The following is a 19950-nucleotide window of genomic DNA, read 5'->3' as shown; positions in this document are numbered from 1 at the left end:
AGGCATGATAAGTTCATTCCATTTCAGGGGATATAAGGGGAAGTTAGCGTTTAGCAAAGCATGTGAGAGCAGCAAAAGAATGGTTACTGGTGCAGTATTTAAGCTTTAAGTTTTTGAGGAGGACAGTTTTTGTGTGGTAACTGAAGTGCTGCAGTGAAGGGAGAGGCTGCATGTTTGAAGAGAGAAAACAAAATGGCAGCCAGCTCGGAGTCGGAGGATGAGTGAGCACACACACACACACACACACACATGCAACTATTCTAAAAGAGCATGTGTTTGAACCATAGAGCTTCTCATTGTCTCGGTAAACAAACATACAGCTACATACAATTTCCAGTATCACACAGTAACCTAATGGTCAATAAGTAATACTCTGGAGCCTAGTTCAGAAAGAAACTTGCCTCATTATGTTTACTGCTTTTAGAGTCATTATTGTAAAATTTTTATTCCAGGACAGTAATTGAGTCCAATTTTTGTTTGATCTTAAATTTTGTGTAATGAAAAAATACATTTTTTTTTTTCATTTTCAAAGCAATCATTCTACTACATATTTTATTGTCTCTCCCTAATAATAACTCCCAAAATGTATTAAGTAATGTGTAAGGATTATTGTAATGGATAGACATCATAAAGAATGGAAATATATTAATATTGTACTCTTGGCACAAGGCCAAGCTTTAAAGTTTAAGGATCCCTGCTTTATTCACAAGTTTTTCCTGTTTACCAGTATTAATTTTCTTGTAATCCCTGTCCAGTCTTGTAGATTTCTTGTTTAAATATATATGTTTATATAGTAATGTTCTATAGAGATGTACACAGGTCTCATTGTCTACATTTGAGTGCCTCAGAACTAGCTCACTTCATCTGCAATCATTCAACAAGCAGAAAATAATAAGAGTCATCAATTAAGCAGAAAGGAGAGCATTTTCATATTTGCATCATTGTTCTTCTATATTTAATGACTGGTAGTGCACTGGAAAAAAATAATATGAATAGTTACCACTACCTAATGCATTATTAATAATCCTGGGATATAGGCAAGAGCTACAATCATTTTAACCTGAAAGCAGAAGTGAATTGCAAAATTAATAAACTGAAAATACAAGTAAAATAAAAGCCTAACCTTTTGACCTTTTGTTTACAGAACATCTGTTAACTGGTCAATAATTGAGGGTCCCATTTGCTCAGTTCTCTGGCTTGCACTGATGTTAGCTTTTTGCATTGTTGCAGGTTTAGCTAACCGACAATGCAAAGGCCTGCTGATGGTGTCATTCATATTCATAATACAGCAAATAACATTACGTTTTCTCAGTTAAAAAATGAGAAGATGAGAGATGTGGAGGAAGAAGCTAATTTAAAGAGTTTTTCAGTAGTAAAGAACAGCGTGGGAAGTAAAACACGAGTCCTGAGGTTTCACTGGCATAGTTAAGACAATTTTCCAACATTGTTTTGCTTTTCCACATGAAAAAATTAAGACAGCAAGGCACCTCTTTGATTAGGCCCATCGTTATTTCTCTGGTCTCTCAAATTGTGCTCAACTTATTTCAAAAATACTGCCACAAAGAATTCACTATGATGTTCACTGACCTGACAGTTTTATGCACTCATCAGAATCTGAACGAGTTCATTCATCAGAGGTTAAGCGAGGACATGCGAGAGACGTTTCTGTATTGGTGTGTTTCACTGGCACCATAAAGGGCACCGTGGCATATGGCGCCACACTGCAAATTCATCACAAACATGTTTCTATTACCCTGAGCGAGCCTGCATGAGTACACAGCCTGGATGATGGGTCAATCAATTGTAGATTGGTGCTCCCTGATCTTTAACCAAAGCAGAAGATGGCATTCATTTCACTGCTGGAGATGGGAGTGTGATACTGCAGCCTTTAGAGTCTCTGGAGTATTTCACAGTAAAAGGTCAGGCAGGCGTGTTAAACTTAATCGCTTGAGTACAATTATGCAATTAATGGAGGCAGTATCGCTCTTTTAAAAGTGACGTGACATGTGGCCAAGTATGGTGACCCATACTCGGAATTAGTGCTCTGCATTTATCCCATCCAAAGTGCACACACACAGAAGTGAACACACACACGGAGCAGTGGGCAACCATTTTTTTGCTGCGGCGCCCGGGGAGCAGTTGGGGGTTCGGTGCCTTGCTCAAGGACACCTCAGTCGTGGTATCGAAGGTGGAAGAGAGCGCTGTTCCCCCCCCCCACCTACAACCCCTGCCGGTACGAGACTCGAACCCGCAACCTCTGGGTTACGAGTCCAACTCTCTAACCATTAGGCCACGACTTCCCAAATACCTGGGAAGTACTTTAATACCTGTACTTTAATACGACTTTAATACCTGCTTGGAATTCATTGGATATTTCACTGATAGTGTTGTGTATGGTTGAGTTGGATAATAAATTAAGATATATATATCCATATATCTTTATATTGCTTTTACTTAAACAGAATTTAGTGATGTTTCTGCTTAAAGCAAGCTTAAAAACAAAAATGTTACAAATGATTTATTTATTGCAGACAATGTCTGTTCTTGTATACGAGCACGAGGGTTTGTAAAAGCATGTTTTCCTTTGAACTTTGAATCAGGATGGCATCATTGCCCACATGCTTGTGCAGTTTAACACACACTCACAATTATTCAGTAGGCTGTTCTTTCTAGACCCCTTGGGATATCTTGCTAGCTGTCAAGACAGTCTTTTCAGGAATATATCTGTCAAGCTCACAGTTTCCATGACAGAGCAGGGACACATTTCTCCTGGTACACCCAGAACCTCAGGGAAGAATTTAATCAGCTAAACACAGCAGCCAGCACCTCGGCACGAAGAGAAGAGGCGATGGGCTCCTTAAGAGCAGACAATGTCCTACTGTCCATTTCTTGACATTTATTTAGCCTGTGTAAATGAAATGAGTTTATTAGCTGTATGACTTTAACGTCCGTAGCTGTTTCTCTGAGGAAGACAGTATTGGTTTAGCATGGATATATTTTCTTTGTTAATTCTTAAATCTGGATGGCACAATCATTTAATGTTTTCCTTTTCTCTGTCTATGTCTGATTCATTTAGCTTCCCCTAGACTTAAGACCCACTCTTCCCAGTTGGAGACCAGCTCCACCCAGCACACCCAGCAGCCATGGCAGAAGATACGGATATGCGCAATGAGCTCTCTGACATGCAGCAACGTGCAGACCAGCTGGCCGATGAGGTAAGGTCATTCACTTCCTCTCTTTATGCTACACTTACACGAACAACAACCTTCAAACTTGAACTGGTTGCAATCAAAAGACAAACGTAGTGCCAACTAAGGGACCAAAATGTGTATTTGACCACCAAACCAAGTGATAATGAAGAATATTTACAGTATGTAAATGTAAACTAAAATAAAGAAATGGATAGTTAAGATCATGTACACTGACATGAGATGAAGACTAATAAAAACAGTGGTCACATCAGTAGCCTAAACTGATTTTTTCCACATGGAGCAGGTGAATGTTAAAAAGCTGAATTATTTTATCTTTGTAACTTCCTTTTATTGGACACTTTATAGAGTTATTAATAATTGCATAAATTACATTATTATAAAATAATAATTTAAGTAATTATTTATAATTATAATTTTAGTTTAATTAACCATGGCTTACTATGAATAGTGCATTTCTATTTTATAAAGTTATTAATACTTGTATTAAGTGTTATTATAATATTAATACTGACAATAATTTTAATATATTTGATTAAATATTTGAAATTAGTATAATTTTAGATTAAGAAATGAATCATGGCTGACTGTGAATAGTGCACTTCTACAACTGAAAACATTTTTACATGATGCTGCATCAATGCCACTATTGACGCCTGTTGATCAGCGCAACATAAACAATAATGTAATATTAATAATGCATTATTTTATTTGCTAAGTCATCTGTTTAGTTAAATCAGACATTAAATTAATTTTGCTCTCATCCAGGTCACCGACATAAGTTAATTATTTCACATTTTCATGCTCTGTTGATTGAGGCTTGGATAAATTGCTGTAATTTATTTTACAGATTTATTTATTTGTACACAGCTTGTTCTGTGGGCTGCAACTGTGAGATGTCATGGTTCACCTGCACTCTGCTTTACATAACAGTGCAGCATTTGCTGTGTGTGTGTGTGTGTGTGAGCTGGGGGTGGCGTCTATGAGTTTGCAGCCTGATGGAGCTCCTCACTGCCACCCCACGCTATGATTCTCACAGCTGAGCAGAATATTAAAAAATAAACAGCACATTGCAAAAGTGGCCTCCAGCCTTCTGATCCACAGAGATATGAATTCATAATAACCAGACTCTCAGTCTATGATATTTGTGTGAAAAATGCTGTAGATCTACTTATATAAATGGCATACTGTTGAAATATGTTCGGTATTCATAATGTTAAGTAAGAAGGAAATTATTCTGGCAATTATTCTATGTATTTTGGCATTCAGTGAGAGACAGAAAGATGAGGTGGTCATACTGGTGGATGGCCTGAGATCTAAAGTGATGAATGATGTTCTGATGCTTAATGCAGATTTTTTTGTACATTTTTCTGTAGAGGCTTAAATATTTTGGTATGTTAGTGCTGTAAAGAACATCCATTGATTATTTATCTATTATAGTGTGTGTTAAAAATCCTCCCACACACTGCAGCTTGTCGAGGTTTTTATCTCTGTCAGTTCCTAATGAATTCTGGTTTTAACATCTTTTTCCTCCCCCCCACAGTCACTGGAGAGCACCCGCCGTATGCTGCAGCTTGTGGAAGAGGTAAAGAGACATTTTATCATATTTATATTAAAATTATTTCTCACTGTTTGCATATGCTCTTTCTTTCTGATCACAAATGTTTAATATATGATCTGTCATAAGATATTTTTTGAAAGAAATAAACATACTTATTCAGCGAGGATGCAATAAATTGATCAAATCTGACATTAAAGACTTTTACATTATTATAAAATATTTCTATTTCAAATAAATGTTGTTCTTTTGAACTTTATATTCATCAGAGAATCCTAAAAAAAATGTTCCATGGTTTAAATTGTATTAAATATTAAGCTAATTAAATATTTAATCAGATTAATGAATAAATATTAAGCAGCAATTGTTTATTTTTCAATAATGATAATATTAGAAATGTTTCTTGAGTGCCGAATCAGCATATTTGAATTCTGCCGATTTCTGAAGCATTATGTGACACTGAAGACTGAAGAAATGGCTGCTGAATATTAAGCTTTGCAATTACAGGAATACATTACATCTTAAAATATAATAAAATAGAAAACAGTTATTTTAAATTGTAATAATATTTCACAATAATAGAGTCGATCAAATAAATGTATCCTCGGTGAGCATGAAAATAAAAAAATATATAAAACAAAAAATTCAATGTACTAAATTAACATGTTAAATTGACCGCCCTAGAAAAATAGATCAATAAATCAACAGATCAATACTTGTATTTTATTCTATCTTGAGAGCTTTAGTCTGCAGACAGAGCTCAGCACAAGCTGGACTTGGCTAATCTAGGCTAGATGGGTTGAGGGTGTTAAAGAGAGAAAGAGAAGAGAGGTGTGTATATCTGAGGGGAAGAACTGTGATGAAGTCTCTGCAACATATCTCAAGGTCATATCGATAATCACAGCCCATATCTCTGCAAAGAGCACCTCCCCATGTCCATTACTGGCAGATCAGGGAAGTGATAAGTCGCCTCTGAGTTGACAAATAGACAAGTCGCCTGAGGCCTCTAAGGCTGACAGACTGATAGACAGAAGAAAACTGGACAGGGATAGTAAACATGGATAAAGAATAATTTGTCACTGCTGACACAGTCGATCTAAGATACTACTACTTATGTCAGCCCATACCAGCCTTTTCATGTTGTAGTTAGGCTAATCAAATGTTCTCGGCACTTATAGACCATCAGCAGTATTCCTGCGTTAGGCCAAAACGGAGGTAAATCACATTCATTATTTATACCAGTAGAAGTATTGAGTTTGTTCCAGGCTTTTACTGCTGCGTGGAAATTCAGCGGTTTATGGCACAAACAAATTAATCCCCAAGGATCCATTTAGGGCACATTGTGATCCCATCCGGAATGAGGGGGGTGCTGCTTCATGTCCCGCTGATTTATGCACCACCGAGCCTTACGATTATCCCAAATATCGATATCCCGTTCCCCTCAAAGCGCTAAAGCTGCACTTTCTGAAATATGTCGCAGCTGCCTGTTATTTTCCAAACTCTAGGAAAACAGCACAGCAAATTTACTTCGCTGATCATTAGGTTTATGGAAAAGTCATGTTTTGTTAGAGGTGGATGAGATCTAGGATGCCAGTGACCAAATAATAGTAATGGACATTTGTTGCTCAAAAACGTTTCTTATTGAAGACTAGAACAGTGAGAGCTGATTTATAACGCAGACCTTTTCATGGCGCTATTAAATAATAAACACGTCATGAATGACATCTATAGCAAAATATGAATTGGAATCTCTGAGCACATCGGTACTGGCTTTAACGTCCTTGTGCTAATGTCCCCTAATACTTTTTACAGAGGTTTGGGAGGAGTAAATGTCCTCTGTATGAGTGTAACTCATTTCATAAGCTTTAAAGAGGTGACAGATGATTTGTTGTGATATTAATATGCAAACCAAATCGTGTGTCCTCAATATCTGAGGAATGAAAAGGCATCGCTTGTTCTGTGTAGCACCTTCAATGAGATCCCACTATATTTGTTGCATTGCCTAAATATTTGGTTGTACTCCAACACACTCATTTATTCTTCTAAACAAAAAGTGGATTCATTCATTGCTGCCATTTTTCAGCAGAATTTCATTGATGGATTTTGTTTACTGTTTAAGGGTGAATTCTCAAGCCATGAAAGCTCAGAAAAGACTCTCAATAGATTCTGTCTCACATTAGCACAGAGAGTGCATTTACTTACAAACGATATTGATCAGAGCTGTATGCTCCACAGTAATTAGCGTCTGCTTATTTAGTCTAAGAAAAAGGAGAAGAACATTATGCAAATTTAAAATGTCACCGGTACAGCCTGAAGGTTTCCCTGTAGACTGCCTCTGGAATGAGCCTTGTGTTTTGTGTGCTGAACCTCACCTCTTTTTTTATGTCCTTCTTTATTCTCCACTTTGTTTTCCATGTATTTCACCATCTTTTCCACGCTTCTTCTCCATGGCTCTCGATGCATAGAGTAAAGATGCTGGTATCAGGACTTTGGTTATGCTGGATGAGCAGGGAGGTAAGTGTGGATGTATTTTAGATGACAATCTTCATGCATTCTTGGCACATAAAAATATAATATTGTATATATCTGTTAGCTTTTCATATAAAATTCAAATGTTTTAAAATAAATTTGCATTAATAAGCAACTATAGTACGTATCATAAATTAATTTTTAGCTTCATTTTTTTTTTCAGTTAATTCCACTGATTAATGCATAAAGCAATTAAAGTCATTTTATGTAATTATGATTTCCTCTGCTGTTTCTGAAGTAACTCTAAATCTTTCACCTTTTGCTAACACGTTTCCTCTTTTATTTAATATTTTTTTTATATACTGTATTACTAAAAACAGGACTGGCCACTGTAACTGTCCATTTAATGCTTGCTTTTAAAACAAGTTTACTGTTCAGTTTAAAAAGTAGTTGCCATCACATTAGTTTTTTAGGTAAGCAGCTTGTAACAATAAACTTTCAAGAAAACAAATAAAGCAACGATCGATTTAGCTGGTAATGACAAATGACACTCTTTCCCATAAACTGCACTAATACTCTTTTGTATAATCCCTGGCACAAAGCTAATATCATAAACAAAAAACAGATATTACCTACTTCAACAGTGTCATTTCAATACGTAAAAAAGTTAAAGTGGGCCTTCAAATATAAATCGACAAGGCTCTAAACAGCTTGCTCCCACTTTAAAAGCACACATTAGCTTGTTTGGCTTAATGTGATTTAAAAAATTACACAATTGGCCTTAGCTAGCCCTCTGATTGGCTTCCCCCCGCCGTCTGCAGCCAGTAATTCGTCTTTTCATAAGGGGAATGAGATCTCACTCCTTCATCCCCTCAAACTGAGGCCTAAAGCTTATTTAAACGAAACTCTCAGCCCAGAGGTGACACTAAGCTAGGCTGTTACCAAGGAATGAGGTATATCAAAAGTTCAGTTCCTTGTTTTAAATGAGAATTTATAGATTTTCATTAATCATCTTTAGGTTAATTTGCTCTGCCTAAATGAAAGGGCCTTGAAATGCCAGGGATTAAACAAAAGTAACTGATGTGGTAGGCTTGTTTCCCTCTTGAACCATTCCCAGTTTGCCTCTCTCTTTCCTGTGACTGATACCTTTACTAAACCTCTTAACAATATCGAACACACCCTGTCTGCACGACAAACACGCCAGACTGCATCACCACGGGTCACCCAGCACCTCAGCCATATCATCCCCTAACCACACAGAGACAAACAAACCATAAGCTGCACCCTCTTCCATTGTAGCGAGGGGAAAAGGAGGCTGTTGGCTTCCAGCAAACTACAGCCACAAAGCCTTGAGAGAGATCAGGGCAGTTTTTTATTCTGCCCCAAGGTCTAATTAAAGAGACACTGTCGCACTCCTGCAGTGGCCCTTATGGGAGAATCTGTCTGCTGTTGGCCGCCAGGATCAAATTCAAGCTAGAATTTCTTCCACTTCATCTTCATCCACTTGATGAATGTGAATTGCCATTTGCAATCCATTTTACTTCCAAAATGTGATGGAGTTTGAGTGACAAAGGATATTAATGAGAAAAAATGTTGGGCGGGACTTGATTTTATTTATTGGGACTTGGTGAAAAGTGGGCGCTACATACCAGAAATGGATTTACAAGTTTACAAAAAACGTAAATGTAAAAACTTAACATTATTCAATAGCCTGTGCGGTCTCGGTGATGTCAGCAGAAATTAAAAGTTATTACTTTTTGATTAATGATTAAGAAGACCCTTTTTTATTTTTGAAAATACATGGACAGATGAATCGCTCACAATGAGACCAGAAACAAGCATTACGTAAATCGGGTCCATTTTGATTTCATGTCGACTTTGATGCATCTCTAAATAAATAAAGGAGGAAGTCTTGCTATTTGAACTCTTTTTTTTGCATATGTAGGTTCATTCTAATGCATGCGTCCCCTCTAGATGCATTGAGCAATTTCGCATCCAGTTCATCAGTGCTCATTTCTCATATATTCTTGTTAAACAAGAGCCTGTAAATTCATTCCACTGCTGTCATCCCTTTGTCCTGACCAGAACAACTCGATCGTGTTGAAGATGGCATGAACCATATCAACCAAGACATGAAGGAGGCCGAGAAAAATTTAAAAGATTTAGGGAAATGCTGTGGCCTTTTCATATGTCCGTGTAACAAGTAGGTACTGACCATGTGGCAGAAGGTTCTTACGTATGTGGTGGCGTCCGTTTTTTTTCCCCCCTTTTTTTGAGTTTCCTTTTGTCACAGTGACTGTCTGAAGTTTTGTCTTCTCTTCTTTGTCCTCTCTTTCCTCCCTCCTTTATTTTCCTGACACCTGCTCTCGTTCTGTGGGGGATAAATTACTTGTTGTTTAATCAGAGCAACTGGAACGCATCGAGGAGGGAATGGACCAAATCAATAAGGACATGAAGGATGCAGAAAAGAATTTGAACGATCTAGGAAAATTCTGTGGTCTTTGTTCCTGTCCATGTAACAAGTAGGTGCTGCTTGCCTGCCTGCCTGCCTGCCTAAAAATAAATCATACTGAGAGGCCTGTAGCCCTATAGTCAGGCGTGCCCAGGGTGGCTTGCCATGTTCACTTCCCATGATCCTAAGCACAGACAGTGAGCATGAGGCATGAGGCATGGTCACACATGCTCACAGAAGTACAGCAGGCCACTTGCTTTGGCTCTGGGTCTTTTGATAGACAGTTTATCAATGAAATATATGAATATAAGGCATGCTTATGAGGGGCCGTATAGGCCATAATTATTCAAATTTTAAATGGTAACTAGGCTTGCCGCGATAGAAGGTGTTGATGGTGATACGTACTGGTGTTAAGCCGCAACACCGGTTACGTACTTTCCCACCATGGCACCTACCCCCACCATCGTTTTGATTTTTTTATAGTAATAAAAATAATTTAGTTCAGTAAAAGAACGGACACTACAATTAAAAACTGAACGCATGCAGCGAATGCAGCGTGCCGAACGACAGTCGCATCACAGATCAGATTTCGTTTCTCCAGTGAGGAGAGCTGACTGACAAGAAGAGTGAGGTGAAGCGAGACAGTAAGATATCAATGTTTTTCGTTTCACTAGTGTTTGTAAGAGGCTTTTCAATAATTATGGCCTATACGGCCCCTCATACATGCTGCACAACCCAAGGTCACACTTCTTTTAAAATCAAGGTATTAATGAACGTTAAACCAAACCACTAAAACTGCATGGATGTGCCAAAGTTGAGGTAAGTCACTAAATGTAGTCAAATACAAATTCATTCAAAATACTTAAAGAAAAGTCAATTATAGCCTACATATATTTTTGATCAACTTAAGTATTACATCTTTATTCGATAAATTATTGTTACTATCCAGCCATACTAGATTAGTAAACATAACTCATACGTGACGCACTCATCATTTTGAGCCGTTTGCAGAGAAACGCGATTTTAAGCAAGACTGTTTTGTGTTCATTTTAAAACAAAGACTTGAAATTATGCCAATTTTATTACGAATTTACATAATAAATGGCATTTTGGCGCTCCTTATCGTGTGACAGCGCAACTGCCTCAGCGCGAGCAAACCGATTCTTTTTCTAACTAATTATAAGACGAATTATACTAATTATAGGACGAAAACATGAATGAACATCAAAAGGATATATCAAAATATATAGTAGCTACAGCTTACTGAAATGTACCATCTGTCGTGTTATCCGTGTTTTAACCGCGAAGAGACGTCAATAAAACAGCTCGTGAAAAACATGTCACGTGACGTTACCTTAGGAAAGCCATTCAGTGGATTATAGATAGTTATCTAAAAAAGAAATAACGAAGAGTGTTGTCTCTAAAATCTGTCATATATTTTTTTATATATACACTGTTAAAATGCTCTATATTTTATCTAAACTGTTATTTAATTTGTGTTTAATGTATAAATCTAATTCTGTCAATAATTGTCTGAAAATGGTTTGTAATAGCTAGAGGAAATTTTTGTAATGACAGCCACCATTTGAATGATTACAAATCGTCAACTGCTCATGCATCTCTTGCTAATTGCTGTTATTTGTTAAAGAACAATAATGTGCAGTAACAATGCTGATGATCAACTCCTACTGAAAGTCATTCAGATGATCTAACATTTTCAAGCCTGTCTCATTCAATGTTGACAGGGATAGTTTGGCCAAGAACAGGATACACAGTCCAGTCTATAGCCGCAGTACAGTGGAGAGAGCCAATGCCTTTGCTGGCTCCCTAAGGGGAGCAGACGAGATCTAGGTCAGACAGAGAAAGATACAGTGCAGATATTCAGTTTTTTTATGTGACAGCCTGTCATAAAATCCCAAACTGATGCAGAGGCGCAAATGAACCTGTGTGCTTAGGGAGGTTGAATTTAGGGTCAGTCAGGTTTTCACATTAAACTTAGTTCATAGTTTTAACAAAATTACAGTCACTTTTTTAATATAAAGTCATTATTTTAAAATCAAATGTAATTTTCAGTAGATTATTTAATAGTTGAAAGAAAAGGGAAAGTAAGTTAGCTATTCTAGGTTCTAATTTTCAATATTTTAGGCATTGTTTGCCAGTTTGAGTATTAACTGCTCCTTCACATTAGATAAAGCTCAACATGATGTTTAGAGAGAGAATGGAGGGAAGGCAGCCGGGGGAATTGTAGCTTTAGTCCGTCTCTATAAATAATACTGCAGTGGGAGGCTTGGCCATCTCTCTTTAGATAAATCAAGAAATATTAGAACTAAAATCTATATCAGCAACCCACAGCCAGAACAAGAGCTGATTAATAAAACTGCCTTGTTCATGCAAAATATTCAATCTTTATTATTTATGAATTAGGTTTATGATTTTCCTGACACAATTAGAATGAATTCAAGGCTGGCATATTGACAGCCTATTAAATAAAATAGTTTGCAGTGGCAATTACAATAATGCTTTCAATCTTACATTTGATTATTGTTATTCTGTACCTCACCCCTGGCCTCTAAATGATCCGAATATCCCACTGTCATGTCTACAACAATAAATAGTAATAACCTATAATAGGTTGTTGTCATATTTGATAAGACTGCATATATTTTGGATAATTGCAGTGTAAAAGAGGCTATAATTACCAATAATTGATAGTTTCATTCATTTTTGGCTCTGGGTTAATAATCTCATAGCATTACTGATCTGTCATTGTCTTTCCTACATGATAATATTCATATTTAAGAGTCAGAAACAACAAGGTGAGAGGTGGCCAATGAAAGGGCAAGATAGGATGCGGTTCTCTTCCTCCAGTTTCTTTTCTGTTTAAGTTATTTACACTTGTCTCCACTGATGTGGCAGTCCTGTTACTCTGTGTTGTCTGTCGCCAAGGCCTGTGCTCTTTGTTATTTGTCATAATTTGAGAGGGGTGACAGCTCATGTGCCATGGGGCGGCCAGAGGTGACCTCTGAGTCCCATTTTTCTTTCTTTGGAAATGTCTGTCCACCTGTATTTACATCCCCCATTTTTAGAAAGGTATGTGTCTCAGCATCAAGTACATGTATGTTATATGTCCGCAGGATATAGCATTACAAATTACAAAAGCCCCTTGAGAATGAGCCCATCCCTGTTATGCTTGCCTGGTAATCCATGTTTGTTGTTGATCTGTGAACACACTGCTGCTGATATGGAAGTGTCCGGTTACCCGAGCACTCACGCTTCCCCCGACTCTGTGCAGAATGAAGAGCGGAGCCAGCAAGGCCTGGGGAAACAACCAGGACGGAGTGGTTGCAAGCCAGCCTGCCCGCGTGGTGGATGAGCGCGAACAGATGGCCATCAGCGGAGGCTTCATCCGCAGGTGAGAGGCCCAGGATTCCAGGACGCTCTGTCCAGAGGGTTAGCTGGATAAGAGAGAGGTTTGATCGTGTAGCCAAAAGGTTAAATAAATCTGGTCGCAACAGCTGTGTACGCTCAAATAAAAGGCTTAAGAGGTCAAATGTATAGATAGGCCATGTGTATGCAGTCAGATTTGAGAAATTATTGGCGTTTGTGGATTGAAATTGACGTTGTGCTGTGCTTGTGGCATGCAGGGTAACAGATGACGCCAGGGAAAATGAGATGGATGAGAACTTAGAGCAGGTGGGAGGCATCATTGGTAACCTGCGCCACATGGCCCTTGATATGGGCAACGAGATTGACACCCAGAACCGCCAGATCGACAGGATCATGGAGAAGGTATGGATTGGCTCTCAAGGCCAGATTCCCATGTTGGATTTTCCAAAGATAAATCACACAATCCTAAATCCTGTAAAAAAAAAAAAAAAAGTGCGGTTTTAAAACTCAAATTAAGAGTTGAAATGAATCAATAATAAGAATGTTCAGTAATAAATTAAATGTCAGTTTTGATTTCATGTTGACTTTAAAAATGAAACTACATATGTATACATGTTATTTTAGTATTATTGAGATACTATTGTAGTTTTTGTTTGTTTTTTTACTGTTATTTTAGTACATCAAGTTAAACTAAATGAAAATGACAAATGTTGCCTTGTTAACTAGTTGACATACATTTTTTTTCAATTCACATTTTTTTCAAGTAAAAAAATGTTTTTTGTAGTTTACTATAATATTTTTGTAGTTTACTATAATAACCCTGATATACATTTCTAACTATATATATTGCAACTGCATATAATGGCTTGATTGTAATGAATACATTGTTGCTAAATAAAGCACTGTTTGAACTATTTCAGGCTGATTCCAACAAGACCAGGATTGATGAAGCTAACCAGAGGGCCACAAAGATGCTCGGCAGTGGTTAAGCCTCTGGTCTGCCTGCTTTTACCAACCGTGCAGTTTGTCAAAAGGCAATGCGCTTATCATGGTATTTACCTTCTAGGTTTGCACACATGCACATATCACCCGGCCCCCATTGTAAATGTCGTTCTATGTGTCGTCTGTCAGCTTTTTCAATGATTGTCCTCGTAAAATTATTTCTTATTCTCTGTATCATTCTTTCCAAAGGTTGTATATAGTGCTGACTCGATGGCTCTTACTCACTTGTGAAGTTTTTATTCTCTTTATTGCCTGTATACATATATGTATGTATGTATGTATACATATATCCGCTTGTATGTGTAAACATATAGCCTATGTGTATATATATATATATATATATCAAATTTTTGCTGGAGGAACTATATAGGAATGCTATACAAGCTGTCTTTCCTTTTCAGTATATCTCAGTATCGTCTTGGTAAAACTGTGTCACACCACTCGGCTACTGTCATGCTCCTTATTTTGATGTTGTCATGACAATGAAGAATGGGAAAAAAGATTTTGCAAATGATATTAATACAACAAGCACTTACAATCAATGTCCTTGGTTCATATCCCTCATCACAACCATAATCAGTTACTGTTTAGACAATGTGCAACTAGATTCTGTAGCTGTAGTAGTAAAAACATTGCATTCCGTTCCATATTACTGCAAGTTTGCAATAGTGCCACCATTTCAGTCGATATATATTCACAGACTGTGACCTTTGTTGTAAAATAATTCAAAAGTGACTTAAAGAGGAAATGTGATGGGAACGAAACAAGGCTGGTGTGGTGGTCCTGCAAAAATGACTTGTTTTCTAAAATGAATATGCAGTTTGGTGTAGAAAATGATGTTCTGAAAGCTGGGGACTGGTTGTTTACTGTATCATAGGTTTTGGATTCTCTGAAAAAATAAATAAATCATTTGCAATGTAAAGCAAAGGCGCATATTTCTGAGAGACCTTACTTTTATAAGAAGACTGTATCCTGTTAGTTTACTTTCCCCGTGTGGTTTGTTGTTGGTAAAAAATTATAATAATCCATAACAAAAAAAAAAACCAGTTTTTTTGTTGCTTCTGTACTTAGAGCTATGCACACCAAATCACTTAAGATGTTGAATAGTTATTATAAGAAGTCAAATAAATACCTTACCTGAATGACACATAGGTTAAACTGTGAGATTGATGTCCTCAACGCATGTAATATTAAAACTCCCTCTGTATCCTGTCAGTCTGTGAAGTGGTTGACATTTTGTAGCTAGCTGAATTGATTAAAAGTAATAAACCCCTAATCGCTGTGGGTTTTCATTATTGTCTCAAGCAAAACCTCACTGTCGCTTGACAGAGCTGCTTTGTGGGACAAGAACAGCAGCGCTGAATGAGCCAAACCTGAATCATATTGTTTCATCCGAAGCATACAATTAGAAGTCAGCATGTGTTCCCTGGGAATCAAAACCTGCGGTCTTGGTGTTGTTAGTGTCACGCTTTACCAGTTGAGCTATTGAAGTACCGTTTCACATATTAGTCATTTTATGAAGGTTATGCATTTCTGATGAGTCAAAAATGCCACTGAATGATATGAGACATCACAGAGTAAATTCAGACAATCTACTCTCTGTCAGGCCATCCAAGATGCATGCTGAGTTTCTTCAAAACAGCAAATAAAAGCATCACAGTAATTCACAAGTAAACCACATGCCTTCAGTCCATTGATTAATGGCTTGTGAAGTGAAAAGTTGCATGTTTGTAAGAAACAAATTTATCAATAAGACCTTTTAACTTCAAACTGTTTCCAGCTATAACATATGAATCCTCCATCCATCTCATCTGAATCAGGAGAGAAATATGCACAGATCAAGCACTGTTTGCAAGCAGAAACGGTCAAAAACTGTGCTAAACAAATATGTTGATGGATGTTTTGGATGTGAGAGGACAACAGGGATGGACTTTTTCACTGGAGGAAGTGTTATTATGGATAATGGATAATGTTTTTTTGTCCAGGAGCAACAGTTTAAAGTTAATATGCCTTAATTATGGATTGTTTCTTACAAACACACAGCTCATGAAAATAATTGATGGACTGGAGTCACATGGATTACTTGTGGATTATTTTAATGTTTTTATCAGCTATTTGGATTCTCATTCTGACGGCACCCATTCACTTCAGACAATACATTAGTGAGCAAGTAATGTAACGCTATTTTGTCCAAATCTGTTCCAATGAAGAAACAAACCTATCTGCATCTTGAATGGCCTGAGGGTAAGTCAATTTTCATTTTTGGGAGAACTTTTCTTTCAAGGCAGGTCAGCGACCATCTTAGTAACTGCCTCAAGGCTGCTGTTGTAATAGTCTACTTGAAAAGGGAATGACTAAGATCTTGACGAGTAGGTTTCAATAACAGATTTAAACTCAGCAATAAAATACGGAAACTATATGGTATCATACATTTAGCTTTAGTTCAAAACATGCTAAAACAAGCTACACTGAAAGAAAACTGTTGTAAAACCAATTTTCATTGCTTGTAAATTTCACAAATAATTACAAACGGCAAATTAAACGTGAAATTTTGAAGTAGAAAATCATATTTCAATAATTTGTTTTATTTACCACTTTGAAGAATCATTCAAATAAAAAAGCACAGTAAATTAAAAAAGGATGAATTTGCTGCTGAGATAAAATAATCAAGACACATCAGCCTAATTTAGTTCCATTGGCCAAGAACAACACAACAAGCTAATGCTTTGCGCAACCAGCAAGACGTCTAAAGTTTATCCAGAAACTTCTTCAGAAGCCTTAAAGAGCTTAATAAATCACAGATGCTGTCACATTGTATTATAAAAAACGAATAAACGCTTGATAAACACCGAGGTACATTGCAAGCTTATGAAGTGCACATAAAAGAAAGAAGGAATGTGGCAGAAATGTAGAGCTTATTAGAAATAGTCTTATACAAAAGAGAAAAAAGGGTACACTATATATGAGATTTATTGAAAAGGCTTTGTTTCCAATCATCCAATCATGGAGGTAATGTTTAAACATTGGAGCTAATAGGACGCAAGCTCATGTCTCTTGTATCGTCACACACTTTCTGTATTAAACGTTTGGAAAAGGTGTTGCAATATCAGGCAACACTGAGCTACATTAAATATTCATTACCATAAAAATATCCACACTGCAGGCATAGAAAGCTGGACAGACTCTGTTTACCCACCATTTTTAAAGTGGAGTCATCTCACAGAAAAGAAAAAAGAAGGGATTAGAGTAATGGAATATGAAGATTAGATGTTGCACATGTGGTTTGTCTAAATAATGTCTCAGCTGCTGGTTTTCTATAGGCTTGTGTGTTTGTAAACAAACCTGCATCTGTTGAATGATCCTATATATGTGTGATAATGTCAGTTATGCTGGCAGGGATAAGTGCAGTGTGCGTCACGCTTTATTTCGAATGTGAACCGACAGACATGTGAGACAGGGAATGGTGCGTTTTCCTCTGTGAAATCCAGCCCTTCAGTTGATAAAATGGAGTGCTGTGAGCTGCATTCCCTCCTGAGGAAAAACAAATGTGATTTTCTCTCATTCTGGCCTTGTGTGTGGGGCTGGCTGATGAACGAGGTGCTGTAGTGTGCTTTTCTGCTGACCCAGAGGTAATTAAAGATACTGGAGATTTACAACGAAGATGCAACCTCTCTCAGACAAAGGACTAACCTGAGACACAGCAATATATCTTTAGAGTGAGTGGCTGTTTGTTCCGTCTATCTATCTATCTATCTATCTATCTATCTATCTATCTGTCTGTCTGTCTGTCTGTCTGTCAGCAAGGATGCATTAAATTGATCATGTCATGATTATATTTCCACAATATATGTATGTATGTATATGTATGTGTGTATATATATACACAGTATATATATATATACTGTATATATGTATGAATGTATATATATATATATATATATATATATATATGTATGTATACATATGTATGTATATAAATAAAATAAAATAAAAATTCTTGATCACCAAATCAGCACATATTACACCAAATAAATACATATTTTAAAATATATAATATATATATAATATAATAAAAGTACCAAATTTTTGACCAAATAAAAAAAACATTTGAAAAATATTATCAGCCACAAACCTTTGAATGTGTAGTTACAGAGTTTTCATATTTACTGCCAGAAATTATTAGAGTAAATGCAATTATCTAAATCTGCTGACATCTGAATTTTTAACAATAATAATTACTGTACTCAAACAAAACAAAACAAAAATTTTAGAAACAATTTTCACTCAGCCACATATTAAATTGAACTTTCAATTTTTAGGTTTACAAACACTATTTTCTTGTAAAACATACGCTGTTGTGTTTTATTAACAAGTTCGAAATATCATTTTCCCACAGTGTACCCATAAACATTTCTTTCAAAATAGTTTAAACTCCCCTTAGCGCTCAGTCTGTCCTCCCGCTGTTTATGTCCCACTGAACCAACATGTTTCTCTTGCTGTCACATTAAGTCAAAACGTCACGCCTTCGCTCCGTCTTCGAGTCATTCTCATAGGGCGTAAAAGAACCGATGAACCGTTTTTTTGAACCGGTTCATTGAAACGAACTGTCCGAACGAACCGGTTCGCGGAAAAGAACCGGACTTCCCATCACTAATTCTCACTGAATTTCACATCTTCTCCTCAGCCCCCTCTTTCATTCGCATCCCCACCCTCCGTGTCTCACTTTCTCCACACCTTCATCACCCCTCCCCCCACTCTCATCCTCCTCCTCCTCCCGTAGCTGTAAGTGAAGCTGCATAGTGCTCTAGTGCTCTTCCCCCGCCCGATGTCCTGCAACCGCAAAACAAGCCCACTATTAAGTAGTCAGCAGAGCAGAGTTCAAATCATACAAAAAATCCTACACTTCCGCCCCAGCGCTCACAGCAACACATTAGCACGGCTTCACCGGATCTGTCCAGATCTTTGACACGTTCCTGTGGCGAGCCGAAAAGAAGTTCGCACACAGTCCTAACCAGGGGCGTCGCACCCGTGGGGGATGTGGGTGTTGCTGAACAGTTTGTCTCCTGTAAGGAGGGCAGAAAGAGCACTTTTGGTTCTTTTAAATGAGAGGTAGTTGGTCATATGTTCATTGGTCAGTTGGTTGTTGTTGTTGGTTGCATATATATATATATATATATATTTATTTTTGTTTTGTTTTGTTCTTAATATGTTGTTTGTATATCTGGAGTTTGTAACAAAAATAATTTCCCCCTGGGATTATTAAAGTATTTCTGATTCTTTAGCAAGTCTACTGTTGTGTATTTTCACAATTTATTTTCCGTGTGTTCCGAGTGTGTTTTTATACTTATCTAGTATCACTCATTTAAATGGGAAGCTTTTTATATCTTGTATGTTATACATTTTGTACCCCTCTGTCACTGTATTCATCGTTTTTATTGTTAATAAACAAACCACATCCATCCCCCGCACTTTTGAAAAGCTTGCTACGCCCCTGGTCCTAACCCTCCGAGATTACACGTGCGGCCGTTTAATGCGATCCGCCGGACTACCGCCCGTGCTTCTCGGGATGGGTGGAGGAGGGACGACTGAGATGGAGGGTGACGTTTGAACGCACGATAAGGGAGGGCGATTTACATAAGGCTTTGCAGTAGATTCGGAGTACCAGGTGCTCTAAAACATGGCAAGAGAAACAATGTTCCTCTAGAGGACTGGAATGAGGGAGGAGAGGGGGAGGGAGAGAAAGAGAAAGACAGAGTACTGAAGACTGATAAGGGTTTTATGTACAATGTGCCGGAGAGAGAAGCCTCTGGACTGGAATGCAGGCTTGGTGGAAAAGAGGAATGGGAATGGCATTTGAAAGATAAAGATGTGTT

At 37.3% G+C, this 19950-nt stretch overlaps 1 protein-coding gene across 2 annotated transcripts in view; it reads left to right on the top strand.

Annotated features, from left to right (window-relative positions):
- LOC107732401 (synaptosomal-associated protein 25-A) overlaps window positions 1–14523 on the top strand; it is a 29259-nt gene extending 14736 nt beyond the window's left edge. For both annotated transcript variants that reach the window (XM_016543721.1, XM_016543720.1), the window contains exons 2-8: window positions 3077–3215; window positions 4753–4794; window positions 7233–7281; window positions 9641–9758; window positions 12981–13100; window positions 13333–13477; window positions 13996–14523. In XM_016543721.1, the coding sequence (XP_016399207.1) occupies window positions 3144–3215; window positions 4753–4794; window positions 7233–7281; window positions 9641–9758; window positions 12981–13100; window positions 13333–13477; window positions 13996–14064 (615 nt within the window). In that variant the 5' untranslated portion in view covers window positions 3077–3143 and the 3' untranslated portion in view covers window positions 14065–14523. The remainder of the gene's footprint in view (window positions 1–3076; window positions 3216–4752; window positions 4795–7232; window positions 7282–9640; window positions 9759–12980; window positions 13101–13332; window positions 13478–13995) is intronic.
- Window positions 14524–19950: the final 5427 nt, after the last annotated feature.

This window comes from Sinocyclocheilus rhinocerous, unplaced genomic scaffold (genome assembly GCF_001515625.1).
Source record: "Sinocyclocheilus rhinocerous isolate Xijiao unplaced genomic scaffold, SAMN03320098_v1.1 scaffold68, whole genome shotgun sequence".
Lineage (NCBI taxonomy): Eukaryota > Metazoa > Chordata > Actinopteri > Cypriniformes > Cyprinidae > Sinocyclocheilus > Sinocyclocheilus rhinocerous.
The sequence above is the reverse complement of the archived record's forward strand: the minus strand, read 5'-3'. Positions and strand labels throughout refer to the sequence as shown.